Source organism: Pituophis catenifer, unplaced genomic scaffold (genome assembly GCF_029215685.1).
Source record: "Pituophis catenifer annectens isolate HBS135680 unplaced genomic scaffold, rPitCat1.0.hap2 SCAF_1, whole genome shotgun sequence".
NCBI lineage: Eukaryota > Metazoa > Chordata > Lepidosauria > Squamata > Colubridae > Pituophis > Pituophis catenifer.
In genome coordinates this window covers 283,537,160-283,554,692 of record NW_027256881.1, presented here as the reverse complement: position 1 = coordinate 283,554,692, position 17,533 = coordinate 283,537,160, and the positions used below count along the sequence as shown (strand labels likewise).

General features: G+C 36.2%; 1 protein-coding gene across 1 annotated transcript in view; it reads left to right on the top strand.

Annotated features, from left to right (window-relative positions):
• The window catches only part of MGA (MAX dimerization protein MGA), a 62,381-nt gene that overhangs the window by 35,800 nt on the left and 9,048 nt on the right, over positions 1–17,533 (top strand). Inside the window, exons 13-20 of the mRNA XM_070939946.1 lie at positions 1,123–1,396; positions 2,147–2,626; positions 4,946–5,224; positions 7,591–9,572; positions 12,807–12,931; positions 14,399–14,444; positions 15,510–15,692; positions 17,174–17,285. Coding sequence (XP_070796047.1) covers positions 1,123–1,396; positions 2,147–2,626; positions 4,946–5,224; positions 7,591–9,572; positions 12,807–12,931; positions 14,399–14,444; positions 15,510–15,692; positions 17,174–17,285 — 3,481 coding nt within the window. The remainder of the gene's footprint in view (positions 1–1,122; positions 1,397–2,146; positions 2,627–4,945; positions 5,225–7,590; positions 9,573–12,806; positions 12,932–14,398; positions 14,445–15,509; positions 15,693–17,173; positions 17,286–17,533) is intronic.

Sequence of the window (17,533 nt, the reverse complement as noted above, 5' to 3'; positions counted from 1 at the left end):
AGCCCTAATATTTGTTAGTATTTGTTATTCTTAAGTGGAGAGGGACAGACGAGTAGGATTCCTGATCTTATTTGTAGAGTCACTCTAGACTCTCTGATTACTTGATTTTTTTCCTTGAAGATACTCTTGCTACATTATAAACAGATGAGTTTTCTTTCTAATTTCTTGCCTATTAGTATTGACTGCTGACTTTAATTTCTTTTTGTCCTAATCTTGGCCATATTACTGAAGTAGAAGGCAGGGTGTTAAAACACTCAAGTCAAAAACTGTAAGTTTATTTGTGCTTGAGTTAACAAGGAGGGTAAACAGTTAGCCTAGAAATTCTTCATTTATCAATCAGAAGAACATTTGTCCAAGTACAGGTAGTCTTCAAGTTATGACTATAACGGAGCTGCCCATCACCATTGTGATGGTCATAAATTGGGTCACCCACATCACTGATCCCATTTTTTAAACTTTTTTCTTTGTTTACTAAGTGAACACTGGTTGTTAAGGGAACCTGTGGTTCATTACGGGCATGGTTTTGCCAAAAATTGAAAGTAAATGCTAGTTTTTGGCAAAACTGTCATAAAATGCAGTTATGTGACCATGGAATGCTGTAAATGCAGCTCTGTTGCTGAGTGCTCAAAGTGTAGTCGTGATTGTGGGAGTGGGAACTGCTGGAATCTCAAATCTGGGTCATAAGTATCCCCAGGGAATTCCATTATGACTTCAAACAGTTGCTAAGCAACTAATCGTAAATTGAGGACTACCTGTATATGATCCATAGACTTTTGAATAAGGAAAGAGTTTTGATACTTATTGTTTAATATTTTATTAAGTGAAGTTCTTCCCGTGGAATTTTTAAAAAAAATAAAACACATGATCAGGCTCTGAATAAAAATACTTTATTTAGAATAAGATGGGTTAAGAATAAGTTTCCAAACAGCAGTAATTCATGTGGTGCTACAAATTGCTTTTTAAATTGAAATAAATTTTAGAAGAGGTTCAATGGAATTGATTTCAGTTATTACTTTTTTTAAGACACCACTATTCTATTGCTACAAATGAAATTAGCATGTTCTAGACTCTGTTGAACAATGCTGTGGTAGTGGGTGTGGCATTTTGCTTCTTTTATTTCAGGTTAATGGTAAAAATTCTCCTCAAGCCAAACTTCTTTTGGGACAGATGGGAGCATTGCATCCAGCCAGTCATCTAGCAGCTTATATCACGGGTAGATTGCAATCGACCATGTTTGATTTCTCAACAATGATCCTCAAGATAGCACCCAGTAATAAATTTGCTGTTTCTGAATCACTGCCAACTGAAGTGTCCACATCAGAAACATCTAAAACTCAATTTTCTATTGATACTACATCAGTCTCCACTGCTCGTGTCTCAGCACAGAGACAGATAGGTAGGTTGGATTTTTTTTCTGTCGTATTGTAAAAGAAATGAATGGATGAATGAAAAACGAAGAGTGCTTTGTTCTATCATGTTGCCTAGTGCCATTGATTCTGATATACTGCTAAGCCAACCATGGAGAAAAATGACAAGACTTAAATTAAAAACCAAGACAATGTGAGCCTGAGGATGGAAATAAAGAACCTCTGAAGAATCGAAAAAGTTTCTTGGATGAGAAGCGAAACATTTTCAAAGAAAACAAAACCCAAAAAGTCCAGTTGCCTTTTAGAAAAAGCACCATTGGGACTAAAAGGGTACTTCTGCCCATACCTCTGTTAAACTGGATTTCATTTTTTAAAACAATATATTTTATTTTAGGTGTTATTCAAAACTAAATATTAGGAAATACTTTATAATAGCTTGTTTAATTTTTTCAGAAAAAAAAATTCTCTTTTTTTTCCTGTGATTTGTCCCTAACTTTGTCATTAGTATTAAGCGTCATGTAAGGAAACAGAGAAATGCCAACTCTGAAATATTTTAAACTATTTAAAATTAGCTTTTGCTTGCATGTAATCATTTTTATTTCTATTGTCCTTAGATGGATTCATAACTGAAGCTTTTAAGACATGGGCAGCATAAGAGTTTCTTCTATACTTGACTTTCTTTAATAAGAAAATGCAACCAGAATTGATCACTGCCAATATATATAGAAAATATAAAATAAAAATATTAATACATTGACTTTGAAAATCTTTTTTTTTAGCTCCTCGGCCATTATTAGATGGTGTGGCCAATCAGTTGACCTCTCTAAATACAGTTGGAGGTCTACAGAAGAAGGCTTCTGAAACTGGATCATCTCAATCTCTGACAGGACCACAGAAATCTAATACCAAATCTATCTCACTTTCTGCTGGTTCAACCACAGTTGATACTACAACTGCTATAACTTCTGTGGCATCACTTCCTGTAACAATTTCCAGCCCTTTGCAGAATAACAGTCCTCCTGACATTGCTTGTACGAATACTGTTGGAAAACAAGAAATAAATATATCCTCAGCCACAGATGCTATGGAAATAACAAAGCCAGTTACAAGCATGCCTTTTGCTCAGTCTTCAGTTCCAGATTCTACGTCCACAGCTGTAATCCCACTCACTGTGACTTCACCAACTTCATCAGTTAGCTGTGTTCAACCCACTGGACTCTCAGGAATTCAAAAAAGCCCTTCATCAAATCAAAAACAGGGTAAAACTTCTATTTATCATCACTTCTTGCTACAGATGTTTGTTTTGATTGAATCTTTGCATTGCCAGCCAACCTGTAATGAGGTAGAGCAGGGGTCCCCACCCCCAGGCCGCGACCCACTACCAGGCTGTGGGCTGTTTGAGCAATGGTCCGGCACATGCGCAGCTCGGCTTGTATCAGTTGTTGGCTGATGTGCATGCACACAGGTCAACTTGCGCAATTTGCTATCTTTATCTGTGTGAAATCTTGAATTACTCTCCAGAATCTTGTGCAGCATGCAATTGCTCCATTCTGAGTGTGAATGCCATGCTAACAGGTTAATATAAAAATACTTCATGTGCAATAGAAAACATAGGAACAATCAGGTTAGAAGAAGCAAATTTTATTCAGTGATCATGGGCTATATGGCTGACACTAAATAGAATTAGAAACCTACAAAATCTGGAAGCTCCCAGAATATTGAATATATTAATGTACATTCTTTTCTATGTAGATGTACGGAAATATATGTGTGTACCACATTCCACTTCTTCACAGTGATCTCAAGCACAATTGCTGGGAGAATAGATTTCCATCCTTTAATTGGGAATGATGTAAAAAAAAAAATCTCATTTCCCTCCTTTCTGCTCAGAATTCTTTACAATTGCACTTTTATTTGAGGAGTATACAATTTCACTTAATTTCAGGACCACATTTAGGACCACTATTTGTGGGATAGTGAACTCTGTTCCAAAAGAGAGCAGGAAATATGTGTGTTTGTGCATGCACATGCTTTCAAAGTCACACTTCAGTATTGACAACTGCATGGAGAAGTCTGCATTTTTCTTGGAAATGTTTGGAATGTTTGCCATTAGAGTGGTGCAATATGGCTTAGCAGTTTTTTCTCCAAGGCAGGACTTGAATTTCCAGTCCAATGGTTTTAAACACAAATAGACACAAAAGCTGTAATCTTTGTTGTTCTTATTGTTATTAATACTATCAGTTCCTAGCCAAGAACACATGGACATTTTGCCATAACATATGCACTGTTCCAAATAGGAACAGTAGGGCATCATAGCTTACAAAGTTGGAGTACTTGGTGATTCCTTTCAGTATTTGCTAATACTAAAGAACTTATAATTGACTTCAGGAGGAAGAGAGATGTACATTTACCATTGTACATAAATGGTGAGGAGGTGGAGAGGGTTGGTAGTTTTAAATTTCTGGGCATTCATATCTCGAAGGACCTCTCATTGACTATGAATGCTTGTGAAGAAGGCACAGAAGAGGCTGTACTTCCTGAGAATGCTCAGGAAGATAAATTTATCTCAGCATCTCCTTCTGTCCTACTATCACAGCACCATTGAGAGTGTCCTGACATATGGCATTCTTGCATGGTATGGGAGCAGTTCTGTAGCAGACAAAAAAGCTCTACAGAGAATCATTAAAACTGCCTAGAATATCATCGGGCTCCAGCTACCAGCCCTGGACGACATCTTTGCATCTCGCTGTTTGAGGAAGTTGCATAACATTTTCAGAGACTCTTCCCATCATGCTTACAATCTTTTTGGATTGTTGCCTTCTGACAGAAGATACAGAACAATTAAAACTCGGACCACACATTTTCTGAATAGTTTTTATCCCAGAGCTATAATTGCACTCAACAATGAACTAAAGGGCTACCATTAGTGAGCTGTTGGACAGCATTACTTGGTCTGTTGTGTGGATGCTTGAGTAGTTTTAGGGGTGGGGAATTTTTGGTGGGTGGGGGGGGTGTCGTGATTGTCATGTGAGTTGGGTCTGGTCTCTGGGTATTATGTGAATTTCGTTGAATGGATATACTGTGTATACACGTACAATGACAATAAACTTTAATTATAATCAGCATGAAAATTTATTTCTCCCCTCTATAATGTTTCAATCTCAATTTAAAAATCATACTATTTCGATATTTTTTCATGTTGTTTTTCATCAGTTATGTTGTCTCCAGATACTACCACACCAATGAACTACACTTTTTTTGTAATAATAATGCCTGGTTCTTCATGTTATTACTATAACTGTACTATTATACACCTTTATATACTTTGGGTTTGGTAATAATGAGTTCTTTTCTTCCAACTGTAGATTCTTCATCAGGAGGGGAATAAAGACTTGGAATCTTTCTTGTCCCTTTAAATCCCCTGAAATGCAAAAACAGATCTGAAGTTTTTTCTTGATCTATTTTGGGAAGCACTAGTTACAGCAAACATTTGCATCACAACTTTGTAAAATAGTCTGCAAATCTTACTTGTGTAGTAAGAATTGGCTAAGAAGAATGTTTTTTTCGCAATAATACAGGTGCTACAAGTCCTCCAGGTTTGCCTCGTGGAGCTGAGTATCGTATGGGAACCCGATTTATTTTGATTCCAGTACAGCAGTGTTCTTCTACCTTGCGACCTTCACAAAATATGCAACTTGCTTCTGGCAAAAGAGTAGTTTTACAACCTTTGAGACATCCAGGTGCTGTTAATCTCTACCGACACCCCAATGGCCAGATTATCCAACTTGTTCCCTTGCATCAGATACAAACTTCAGGCGCACAATCCAATTTACAGCCCATAATGCTCCGTAATCCAGGTACAGAATACAGCAAATATTTTGCTATTATTTTATGCAACTGTGTCAGTAATTCTGAAATAGCAGATCCTGGTATCCTATTTAATGGATAAGCACTTACGTATGTATGTGTAGGAAAGTGGTTGGATTGGGCCTCCTGGAGTTCTTCAGTTTCAATTCCTTCTCCACAGTTCTTAATGTTGTATCAACCCTTCTCTAAATTAGGGAACCACTCTTAAAGGCAGAAGTCAAATTGGGAAGCAATTACAATGGGAGGCCAAAATAATAATAATAATAAAACCCCAGAGCAAAAGGGAGCTATCCCCCTCCTTTTTTTAAAAGCTCACTTGAAAGGGAACATATGCTCCTGCTGTGTTCGCAAATTTTATTTTCCTCAGGATTTGCTGGATTATCTAGATTGGAACCATCTAGATTGGAAAATTTAGTTTCGATTAATTTATTCCTGATCTTCCGGGAATGTTTTCCCCCATTCAGTACTTAAATTATTTGTTACTAGAAGGTAAATACACTCCTTTAATGTAAGTTGTACTAGTGCAAAAGAAATAACATTAAGATGTTAACATAGAAACAAAAATAAAGTTATTATTATTTTTTTTTTGTATCAGTAGAGTGTTCAGGGATCATGAGATTTGAAATGATATTTTGGCAGGATAAGTAGTCAAAATCATCCTGGAAGAATTCAGTAATAGCTGTGAACAATTTTAAAGTTATGAGAGTAAGTGATAGATACATCTTCTCCAGAAGAATATTCTAATAATTGTGTCACTAACATCTAGAAGGTTGTTTTCTCCCATGCCACCCAAAAGAATATTTCCAATATATGGCTTTGCAGTTGAATATCTCTTTTTCCCCTTGAATTGTATTACTGCTTCCCATTAATGGAATATGGTCTTTCTTCCTCCTTTAGACACTTGTATACATTGGCTTTCTAGCTCGAATATATGGAGTCATTCAAAAAGATGCCAAACAACATTATTTTCTTTTGAAACCATTTTCTCCATGAATACATTTGCTGACTTACCTTAGGCAGACTTAAGTTGGTAGTTCTTCTGTTTGAGCTGTTTCTGCTGTCTTTTTCAAAAGGGCACTTTTAATTTATATTAATTACTTAACAGTGTTACTATCAAAATGTTAATTATTACAGGGATTCTCTTAGTGATGTTTTTAATGATTTCATTATTTTGGTCAAAGTTGTTATACTGCGAATGCTTCTATTTCGGTTAACAGCTGAAAATCACAAAAATATAAAAGTTTAGAAGTCTCTAATACAGTTAAAAGATAAAGGTTCCCCTCACACATATGTGCTAGTCGTTCCCGACTCTAGGGGGCGGTGCTCATCTCCATTTCAAAGCCAAAGAGTCAGCATTGTCCGAAGACATCTCCATGGTCGTGTGGCCGGCATGACTAAATGCCAAAGGCTCACAGAACGCTGTTACCTTTGCACCAAAGGTGGTCCCTATTTTTCTACTTGCATTTTTATGTGCTTTTGAACTGCTAGGTTGGCAGAAGCTGGGACAAGTAATGGGAGCTCACCCCGTTACGCGGCACTAGGGATTCGAACCGCTGAACTGCCGACCTTTCGATCAACAAGCGTCCCTGTCTAATATAGTTACCTATGTTTTTGTAGCATTATAGGTTGAATGCAAGTTCTTCAGAAGTTTTAAGTTTTGTAACTAGGCAGTTCTGTCCTGTTTTGTTTGAAATGAATTTTATCCCTTCTCAGTCAATATACTTTTGCCTACCATTAAGGATATCTGCTGTAATTTAAGGCCATGGTTCCCAAACTGCACAAGAGTGCCACACAGTATTTCAGACTTTTTAAGGGAAATACAATAATACTGGAAACTTGTCAAACACTCCCAAATTATTAAGTCAAGGCAGTTTATTTTATTTGTTCAATTTTTCTAGCCACCCAACTCAACTGAGTGACTCTGGGCAGCATACAATACTAAAAAACAAAAAACAAAAAAACAAATAAAAATTAAAACAATAAAAAATATCCATAAAATAAATGAAAGATTTGGCCTAGGGATGCCATGAAAAAAATTACTGAGACACTAAGGGTGCCATGAACTGAGAAAGTTTGAGAATCTCTGGTTTAAGGAATTGAAGTAAAAGCCAAGAGGCACTACATTAAGAATACTCCGTGAGATCGGCTTCACTTTCTGCAAAAAGCAGCTCAGGAAGAACCATTCCCAAAGAGTAACCTGTGGAAGTACAACATCTGTTTGTATGAATGTAAAAAAAAGTTGTGGCAAGATTTCTTTATTTCTGCCTTGGATTTTATATGGCATTAAAAATAATGCTTATGTTGGAGAATGGAATAAGTATTTAGCAAGAAATAATATTTTTATTTTTTACTATAGGCTCTGTGGTAGGAATCCGACTTCCTGGGCCTTCTAAACTTCCTGAAATAGCCGCATGTCAAGCTTCTGCTGTTCCATCGGTGACCTCCACAACTACAACGTCAATTCTGTCTACATCTCCTTCAGTTTTGTCTGAATTCTCAACTGCAGAGAATGTTTCTGTTTTATCTGGGACATCAAGCACAACCACTGCACTATTATCACAAACTCCTACCACTGAGTCTTCTTTAGTGCTCTCCATGTCCTCTAATGCTTTATCTTTATCCCCCTCTACTGAAACATCTTCACTTTTGTCCATGACCTCTTCTACTGACATTCCTTTGTTGCCCACAACCTCTTCTACTACACTTGTACCTTCTACAGCTGCAATTTCATCATCCCTACCCTATTCTATGCCTGTTTCCCCTACCAATAAGCCCCCTTCAGTTTTCACAGTGTCACCTAATGGTACTAATTCTCTCTTGCCTATGCCTCCTTCTACTATACTTATGTCTTCTATCATTGAGGGCACTTCTGCTGCTTCGGAATCCCTTGTCACAAATTGGACATTACAGGACACTAGAACTACAGCTGTGCATTCTGCTTCAATAACTCAAGTAACACCTGTTAATTCTTCAGGTTCTGTGTCCGCAGTTGGCACTTTGACTCTGAGAATTTCTCCTTCTGGAATAAAAACCAATTCCGATCAAACAGTTTCTCAGTCTAAAATAAAGTGTAACGCCAGTGGGCTACCAAGCAATATAAATAATCTAATATCTCTACAGTCAGGCAGTTTTGCTTTGCTTCAGTTTCCAGGGCAGAAGAATGATTCAAGTTCCATTGTAAAGAAAGTTGCACCTCTTGAGATTAAAATTTCACATAAGAAAAATGAGCTCAGTGCCAATAAGTTAGAAGAAGATTCAATATGTTCACAAATGGCAGAAATTACTGACTCAGAAATTAGTAAATTAAAAGAAAACAAACTACCATTGCATAATCCAGACTTCCGCTCCGAAGAAATAACATGTAACAGAAATATATCAGAAATAATTGAAAAGGATGCTGAAATGTTGAAGTTACCAAGTTTTTCTCTCATGTTACAAGCTAATATACAATCAGACCACTCCTATACCAGTGAGAAGCAAAAACGTGAAGAAGATGAAGCACTGATTAAGAAAAAAAATCAAGACAAAGATGATGAACACCTCCTAGATAAAGTTGCATATCCTAATGAAAAATGTAATGAAGTTGCAGTTCTTGCCCATACTATATTACAAGAAAGGTCAACGCAAAATCCAATTACTGAATCAAAAAAAGCTGAACAAAAACCATTAGATACAAAAGCAGGATTGATTACTGAACAGTCCTGGTGGAAACCAGGGAAACCAACTCAGCCCCAAAAACCCCTAAATAATACTGAAAACCTGCAAACAAACACTAAGTCATCTCCAGATCCATGGAAAAATGAAGATCCAGAATTACCAAGGCAGAACACGAAGGAAAAGTGTGACTTTGTGGCTAAAGAAAAGGATAAAGAAAAAGTAAGTGAGAAGGCCAAGATCAATATTGGAAAAAATAAAAATAATACCTTAAGAAATGAATACCTGGATAGTACGCACAAAGGTTTATATGAAAAAAATACTGATTTTCAAAGTAGTCGTAACTCTTCTAGCTATGAAAAAAATATTAAAGATATAAAAGAAGATAATCAAAATAAGAAAGATGAGCACAAGATTAGTAAGACTTGCAGCAAAATATCCAAACCATCCTTAGTTGTACAAAATAAAATCAGTGTGGATGCTGATGAACTTGTGAAGAAATTAACAAAATCCATAAAACAAAATACATGGAAAACCAAGAGTCACAGAAAAAAATCCTCACCTCATATTGATATTACCCAGGATGATACAGAAAAAGATGAAAAAACAGAAGAATCTGCCAATGAGATGATTGATGAAGAATTTGGATATCAAAGTGAGGATACAGTAAATATTGAAGTATTGGTAAGCATCTTAAGTTTTTAAATTTAAAAATATTCACAAATTTCAAAAATATAAAACTAATCTGATAACTGTCTAATTAACAGTTTCAATCAAAATGGTGCTTGGTATTTGAAAAGGTTATATAGCTGTCAAAAACAGAAGATTAGGTTTCAGATATTACAGTATTTCCATTGTCTTTCCAATTAGATCACTGTAGTTTATAATACATATAATACATAGAATTAGAATTAGCTTCAAGGTAAGATTTAGCACCCCAGAATAGATAGTTGATTATGTATGGATAAGATGGAAATGCACTCAACCTTAATTAATAATAATAATAATAATAATAATAATAATAATAATAATAATAATAATAATAATAATAATAATAATAATTTTATTTCTATACCGCCCTTCTCCCGAAGGACTCAGGGCGGTGTACAGCCTATTTAAAAACACAGACAAAACAACAATATAAAATTTAAAATAATTAAATAAAGTGGCTCAGATTTAAAACCCCAATAAATTTAAATACCCCAATTTAAAACTATTATGTTGATAGTCCGGCCTGGCGGAACAACAGGGTCTTCAATGCACAGCGAAACACCCGGAGGTCGGAGATCTTACGAATTTCCGGGGGCAGTTCATTCCACAGGGCTGGGGCTCCCACAGAGAAGGCCCTCCCCCTGGGCGTCGCCAGCCGACATAACTTGGCTGATGGCACCCTGAGGAGACCCTCTCTATGGGAATTAATATCTTTCTCAAAGTTATTGTTAATTCCACCACCACCACCTGGTACATACATGTCTTGCTGAAATGCCTAAAGATACTATTTGAATGCTATCTCAAATTGGCAGGATTAAAACCCTTTCACTCTTGACTTTAAAGGGTCCTTGGAAAGGTTGTGGGTGTTTCATTTTTGCCTCAAGTGCTTTCCACCATCATGACAGCTCTTGGAACAGTTGCTTTCCTGAAATAGCTTCTCTACCAAGCAAGGAGGAGCCTTTTGGGGATCTGTTCATGATTGCCAGTTGGTGAGGCCAAAGTAATAGGGACAGGTAATAAGAGAAATATCTACCAAAGAATCAATGAATTGTCTTTTAAAATTCTATAATGTAGCCAGTGGCCATCAAACAGGTAGCTAAAGTGTGAAAGGCTTCCTTAAGAGCTTTTCATAGCAGGGATGGGCAGACCGTTGATTGTTCAATCATCCTAATTGGTTTTTACTAGAAATCTATCTACAGATAGGTATTGAATAGTTTCTAGAGAAGCAAAATATGTTGAACATAATTCATACTAGGACCATTTGAAAAATATGCATAAAGAAATGCAATTTCATTCTTAACCTTTCTTTTTCTGCATCCTAATTTAAAAGAGATAAATCTTTTAAGTGTTGCTTTTCTTAGAAGGTTGGAAATAAGAAATCCTTGGTGGCCTACTACAAATCACTCAAATCTACCAGTAGTTCTTGGATCTGTTTAAATACTTTATGGCCTCTGAAATTCATTTCTGTATGGAGCCCTGTTTCCAGAGCTTACAGAATATTTGTCAGGAATCCCACATTATACATACCATGCATGAAGCGCTTCCATGGTGAAGCGCTCACTGAGCCATTACATTTCTGAGAACACAAGTTCTGAAGGAATAAGAAACCAAATGAGCGAGGAGCCGAGTTGCAAAAATTCACAAGTGTCCATAGAAAGAACTGCAAACAGATGCGAGTAACCAGTTCTTCATTTGTGATTTTTCTAATCCACTAATGGAATGACTGTGAAACTGACTATGGAAGAAAGTATCCAAGTGAACAACTACCATGTCCATATGAAATATAAAGGAGGGTCTTTTCATAGCTCTCATAGTTCTCCAGCCTCAAAAGCAGCGGTGAAGTGCATTTACCTTCGCTATCTGTTCAGAAATGTGAGCGTGCACGCTGTGCACATGCACAGCGGGTCAAAAACGGGATGTAATGACGTCCCGGCGGGTGGGTGGAGCCTCCTGCCGTCAGCCCTACTGGTTCCCTTGAGCCGGATAGATCCGGTTGGATTTCACCGCTGCTCAAAAGCCAACCTGAGAGCTGGAAAAAAAACAACAACACACCTAACTTTCATGAAAGGTGAACTGGGGTGATAGCCAGCGGCTCAAAAGATTTCGATGTTAACATAGAAAAAATAAAGGAAAGGTGCTATGCTTGAAATGGAAAGAAAGTTGGATAGCAGATAGGCTAAACTTTCATTAAAAATAGTAGATACAAGGCAATCAATAATATAGCAATAGCACTTATATACCGTTTCATAGTGCTTTACAGTCCTCTCTAAGTGGTTTACAGAGTCAGCATATTGCCCCCAACAATCTGGGTCCTCATTTTACCAACCTCAGAAGGATAGAAGGCTGAGTCAACCTTGAGCAAGTCAGGATCAAACTTCTGCCAGTCGGTAGAATTAGCCTGCAATTCTGCAATCTAACCACTGCACCACCATGGCTCTTATAGTAAATACAGTAAAAAAAAAATATTGTGTAATTAAAATAAAATAAAAGTAGCAACAACAGTAATAACTGATGGCATTTCATCCTCCATGGGCTTTCCAAAAGAATTTAGTTTTTGAAAGGTGAAGGAAAGCCAATACTATGGGGCCAGTCTAATTTCAAACAGATGTATGTTAGGATAGTTAATGCCACTGTGAAACAGCCGCTGTAAAATTCAGTCCCCCAATCTCATAAAACTGGAGGAATTAAAACTTTTTGTTATATTTTTAATTGCTTTTATGTGTACTTTAGCATATAGGAAATCCAACTTAAATAAATCAGTATAAAACTATCTGTTTCACTGGCTTACTGTTTCTAATTAGCTTAAGTATTTTGAACTTCATTAGTCTACATCCATCATTCGCTTTTCTTTCTTTGAAATTGTTTTTTCAACATTGTAAACTCTTGGCTATGATTATTCCACCAGTACTCTGATAGACTGCCTAACACTAAAATACAGTAATGTAAATCCTATGATAATTGTATTGGTACTGTGAATGACTCTTGTTTGTTAGATCTTCAGTTATTCAAACCTTGACTTTTGATACCATAGTTATTACTATTTTTTAAAAAATGGCATATAGCCATAACAGTTCAGTATACATTAGAGAATTGTTGAGAATTGTATTAATTATTTAAACTGTATATTCTTATACTAATTGTTATTAAATAGTTTACCTGACTGGGACCTCTTGATAGAATTTATTGTGTTTCATTACTTTGTCACAGAATGGAAGTGAATCCAGTGAAGTTGAGGAGAATGTGGACATTGAGACTGTGGAGGAATTTTCAGAAAAAGTTAATCTTGCTCGCTTGAAGGCTACAGCTGCTCATGCTTTTTTGTCCAAACAGTTGTAAGTATATTCCTTTAAAAACCCAAATTGCACAATTTTATTTATAATTTTATAGTTGCAAACTTTCAGGCTTTTGTTGTGTGATTGTTTGTCTAAATATAGTTTTACTTATCTGAATGAGCATTAATACACTGGGGGGTGGAATCTTCCATGTTTTTTTAAAGATACATTTCAGTTTAAAAGAAGGGCTTGAAGCTTATTTAATACATATGGTAAAATGTATATTTAATTTCCACATGCAATAAAAAAAACATTTCTGCAAGTAACATAAAAAGAATAAGAATAAACAAAAGGCAACACTAAATGAAGGGAACAGAATGTAAAATATTTAAAAATCTTGAGAACATCAAAGCTGGATCTAAATCTTAAAATACAGGATGTTTTTCCCCTGGAGGTGAAACAAACAATAATACGATAAAAGGAAAGCCTTTTTAGGAAGTACTATCTATTGACAGGATATCAAACTGATAGTGTCTGCCTAACTAAATTATTTTAGGGGAATGCATTTAGGGGAGGCATTTTAAAAATGAGGGTCTAAGTAGTTTCATATGTGAGAAAATTTACTTTAGAAACTTTGCCTCCAAATAATTTAGGGCTTTTAAAGTTATACTCCAACACTTCAAACTGAGTTTGGAAACAGATTGTTTTCCAGGGCAGTTGCTGAATCACCCGGCATCATCTGATTACACTGATTAGTATCAGCTAATAGTTAAGTATTTTTTTTATTTTGGACTAGCTGAAATTTTTGAAAAGAAATATAATAATCTGTCCTGGTGATTACCAGAGAATAGATATTAGGCTATTATTGTCCAGAATGAACAGCAAGAAGCACATTGAAAACTGAAATAAGATGCTCTTAATCTTCAATAAAATAATTGATTCAAAAAGACCAAAGTACACACCTCTTCTATCAGAGATGTGATCACAACTGAAATGGGCAGGGTTTTGCTAGTTTTTTTAAAAAAGGTTTTGGATTATTTATTAGGTGAAAGAAGGATGTAAAAATATATGTAATTGGGGTAGTGATGACACTGTAACATCAAATAACTTCTTTTAGAGTAGTTTTAAAGTAGTTGATCTAAAGCATGGGAAATAAACTAGAACAGCAGGGAAGTACTTTTTGTTAACAGGGAGTAGAACAGAAGGCACTCAATACCACTTTGTGATTCTAGGAGCAGAACCATCACAAGAGTCCTCTTAATTCTGAAAGCTGATCCTGAAAAATATAACTGCAATAGAGAATAATTCAGCCATGCTCATTTTCCTCTTTTCTTCCAGTCTTTCATTCTGTTTCAGGCTTACTTTTGTGATGGGATAAACTGCTTTTGGCATTTTTAAACTGATTGAGCTTACTATATTTTCAAGGTTTATTTTCTATTGTATGTTTTATATTTTAATTCTTCATTTAGTTTCAGGTAATGCCAGAATAAAACCCCAGGAACTAAACTTGTTCATTTTCTCTATCAGGCACTTGGTTCGTAACCATTCTAATAAGACTACCAAGCGACATAAGGTAGAGTCATGTTCATTCTTCTGGGTTTAATTAGTAAAGAATATTCTCATTGTAAAGAGTCTCTAATTTATTCTTAGCTATTTCTAAAGGTAGAATAAACTGATACTAGCAGTTAGCTAATGTGCATTATGCTAAGTTACTTTCCATGATATTTTGTCAATATCTGTGCATACTTTTCTGCTGATAATCATGTGGGAATATAACATCAGCAATTTTTTTCTTCCTAAATGTAAGGGAAGGCTCAATAAAAGTAGTCCTTAATTTATGACTATAACTGACCCTGCAATTTCAGTTGTAAGTCATGATGGACGTAAAGTGGTCAGCACTTGATGGTGCTAGATTATAAAACCCTTTTTGTGGTGGGTCGTTAAGCAAACATTGCAGTTGTTAAATAGACCCATTGTTTGTTATGGAGCAGTTTTAGCGAAAAACCAGAAGTAAATCCTGGTATCTAGCAAAAACATAAATTGGGGTCACATGATCATATAATGTCACAACAGTCATAAATATGGGCTGGTTACCGAGTGTCCAGAATACCATCATGTGACTACAAGGAGATGTGGATTTTGGAAGGTTGTAAATCTGTTTTGCAAAGTCCATGGTAATTTTGAATGGTCACTAAGGAACTGGTCAAAAATTGAAGTCTACTTATATGTGCTTTAAGTGACATAACAGAAAGCTGTGAGGTAATTTAGAGATGGTTCACAGTGCTGATTGTTACAAAACAGACATTGACAATCTCAGGTAACAGGCCCAGCTCGGCCCAGCCCAGCTCATTGAGGTTTTCCATCTAGCTCACAAGGACTATAGGGAAACAGTAAGCATTCTTTTAAGGCCCTGATCTCCCCCCGCGCTCCTCCCCCCCAATGTGTGTCTTCAGGAATAAGTCTTATTTCCAGTCAGTTGCCACTTTAAAATAACCCCAATTTTTATGATCCTGAAAAAAATATTTAAGCCTGATGGATGCAAGGTGCATTTGTACAATGTGTTGTTTAATGATAAGAATTACAGTTTTACTGTGTTGTATTTTAAACTGTTCACGAGAGCAGATTTGTCTTTTCATAGCAATCTGAGTTTCCCAACAAAAAGCTAAAGAATGAGGAGCAGGCCTTTGCTAATTATCGGCAAACACATACAGCAAACGAACGTCGACGTCGAAAAGAAATGAGGGGACTCTTTGAAAAATTGAAAGCAACATTAGGACTGCAGGCTTTTCCAAAGGTTTCCAAATGCTTCATCTTAAAACAAGTTAGTGTTTTATGTTCATATTTCCATATCAAAGAAAAATACTGGACAGAATTGATTTTAAATATAGAAGACATGAAAAATCTTGCTTAACATTAGTAATAGACTTATTTAATACTATGCAAGCTTGCTTTCTTATTCATTTATTTACTTAAATTTATTGGCTGTCCAATTGAAATAATAGTTTATTTCAAGCCATTTTCAAGATAGGCTTATTCCTAGTGATTTTATGGACATATCTCTAGCTTTTATGGAAACAGTGCATTGTCTTCTTCCAATATGTTTTTTTAAATTTCCCAATCTTGTTTGCAGTACTGGTATTTCTTGTTGGAGAGCCATCCAAGTACTAACTAGGGTTCAGTTCCATTTAATATTTTGAGATCAGTCTAGATTGACTAGATTGATTATCAGCTCAGTAAGCTTATTGGAGATTGGAACCTAAGCAATGCCACACCTGTTTTCTAATTCCAGTGTTACTTTTTAAAAATAATACTTTTTAGTTATCTGGATTTTTGGGGGGGTTTTTCCCTAAAACGTCATTGAAAATATCTTGAAATGCCTAATGTCTAGGTTAATGAAAAGAAGGACTAGGGTGACATGATAGCAGAGTTCCAATATTTAAGGGGCTGCCACAAAGAAGACGGGGTCAACCTATTCTCCAAAGCACCTGAAGACAGGACAAGAATCGCCCATCTCAAGCAAGTGACTCTGGGCAGTGAATAATCTTAAAACAATTACAACAGAGCCTGGTGGCGCAGCAGACTAAATAGCCTGTTATCATTCAGCTGCCTGCAATTACTGCTAGTTCGAATCTCCCCAGGCTCAAGGTTGACTCAGCCTTCCATCCTTTCTAAGGTAGGTAAATTGAGGACCCAGTTTGTGGGGGCAATAAGCTGACTTTGTATAAATATACAAAAGTATGAAGGCTATTGCTTAACGCATTGTAAGCCACCCTGAGTCTCCGGAGAAGGGCGGCATATAAATCAAATTAAAAAAAAAAAATCAATGGATGGAAACTGATCAAGGAGAGAACCAATCTAGAACTAAGGAGAAATTTTCTGACAGAACAATTAATCAGTGGAATGACTTGCCTCCAGAAGTTGTGGGTTCTCCAACACGAAGTTTTTAAAAAGAGATTGGACAGCCATTTGACTAAAATGGTATAGGGTTTCTTGACTGAACAAGGGTTGGATTAGAAGGCCTCCAAGGTCCCTTCCAATTCTGTTACTCTGTTATATGACTCATGAACTAAAATTGGAGATTTTGTCCAAGTTTAACTGATCGGTTGTTTTCTCATTGTATATTTGGCTAAAACAAAACCTGTATAATTGCCCTTCTTTGTGCAAGCATATGACTTGGAGCATATTTTATTTAATTTTAATTCATTTCAATTTTTTTTTTCAAATAATTTACTGATATGAAGATGAGAAATCATTTTTGTTCAGATATATACTGCTGGAATCTAAAAATAGTTTGTTTTTCAGGCCTTGGAAGAGATCCAGGGTTTGACAGATCAAGCAGACAAACTCACAGGACAAAAGAACTTATTGTTGCACACGCAGGATACCTTGGTTCGTAAAGTATCTGCACTTTCAGGTGAGATGTCAGAGAGAAGGAGCAGAATAAAATCTGAACTGTCTCTTAGGATTGTGAATCACTGGAATAGTTTGAAGCAGGGGTGAAATGCTCCCGTTCGGACCGGATCGCCCAATCCGGTAGCAATGGCGGCGGGTGGTTTGGAGAACCGGTAGCAAAACTCCCTGCACGCCCCCCCCCCCCCAATGCCCAGCTGAGCTACAAGATCATCAGAGGCTTTTTTTTTTTTTTTTTTTACTTTTAAAAGC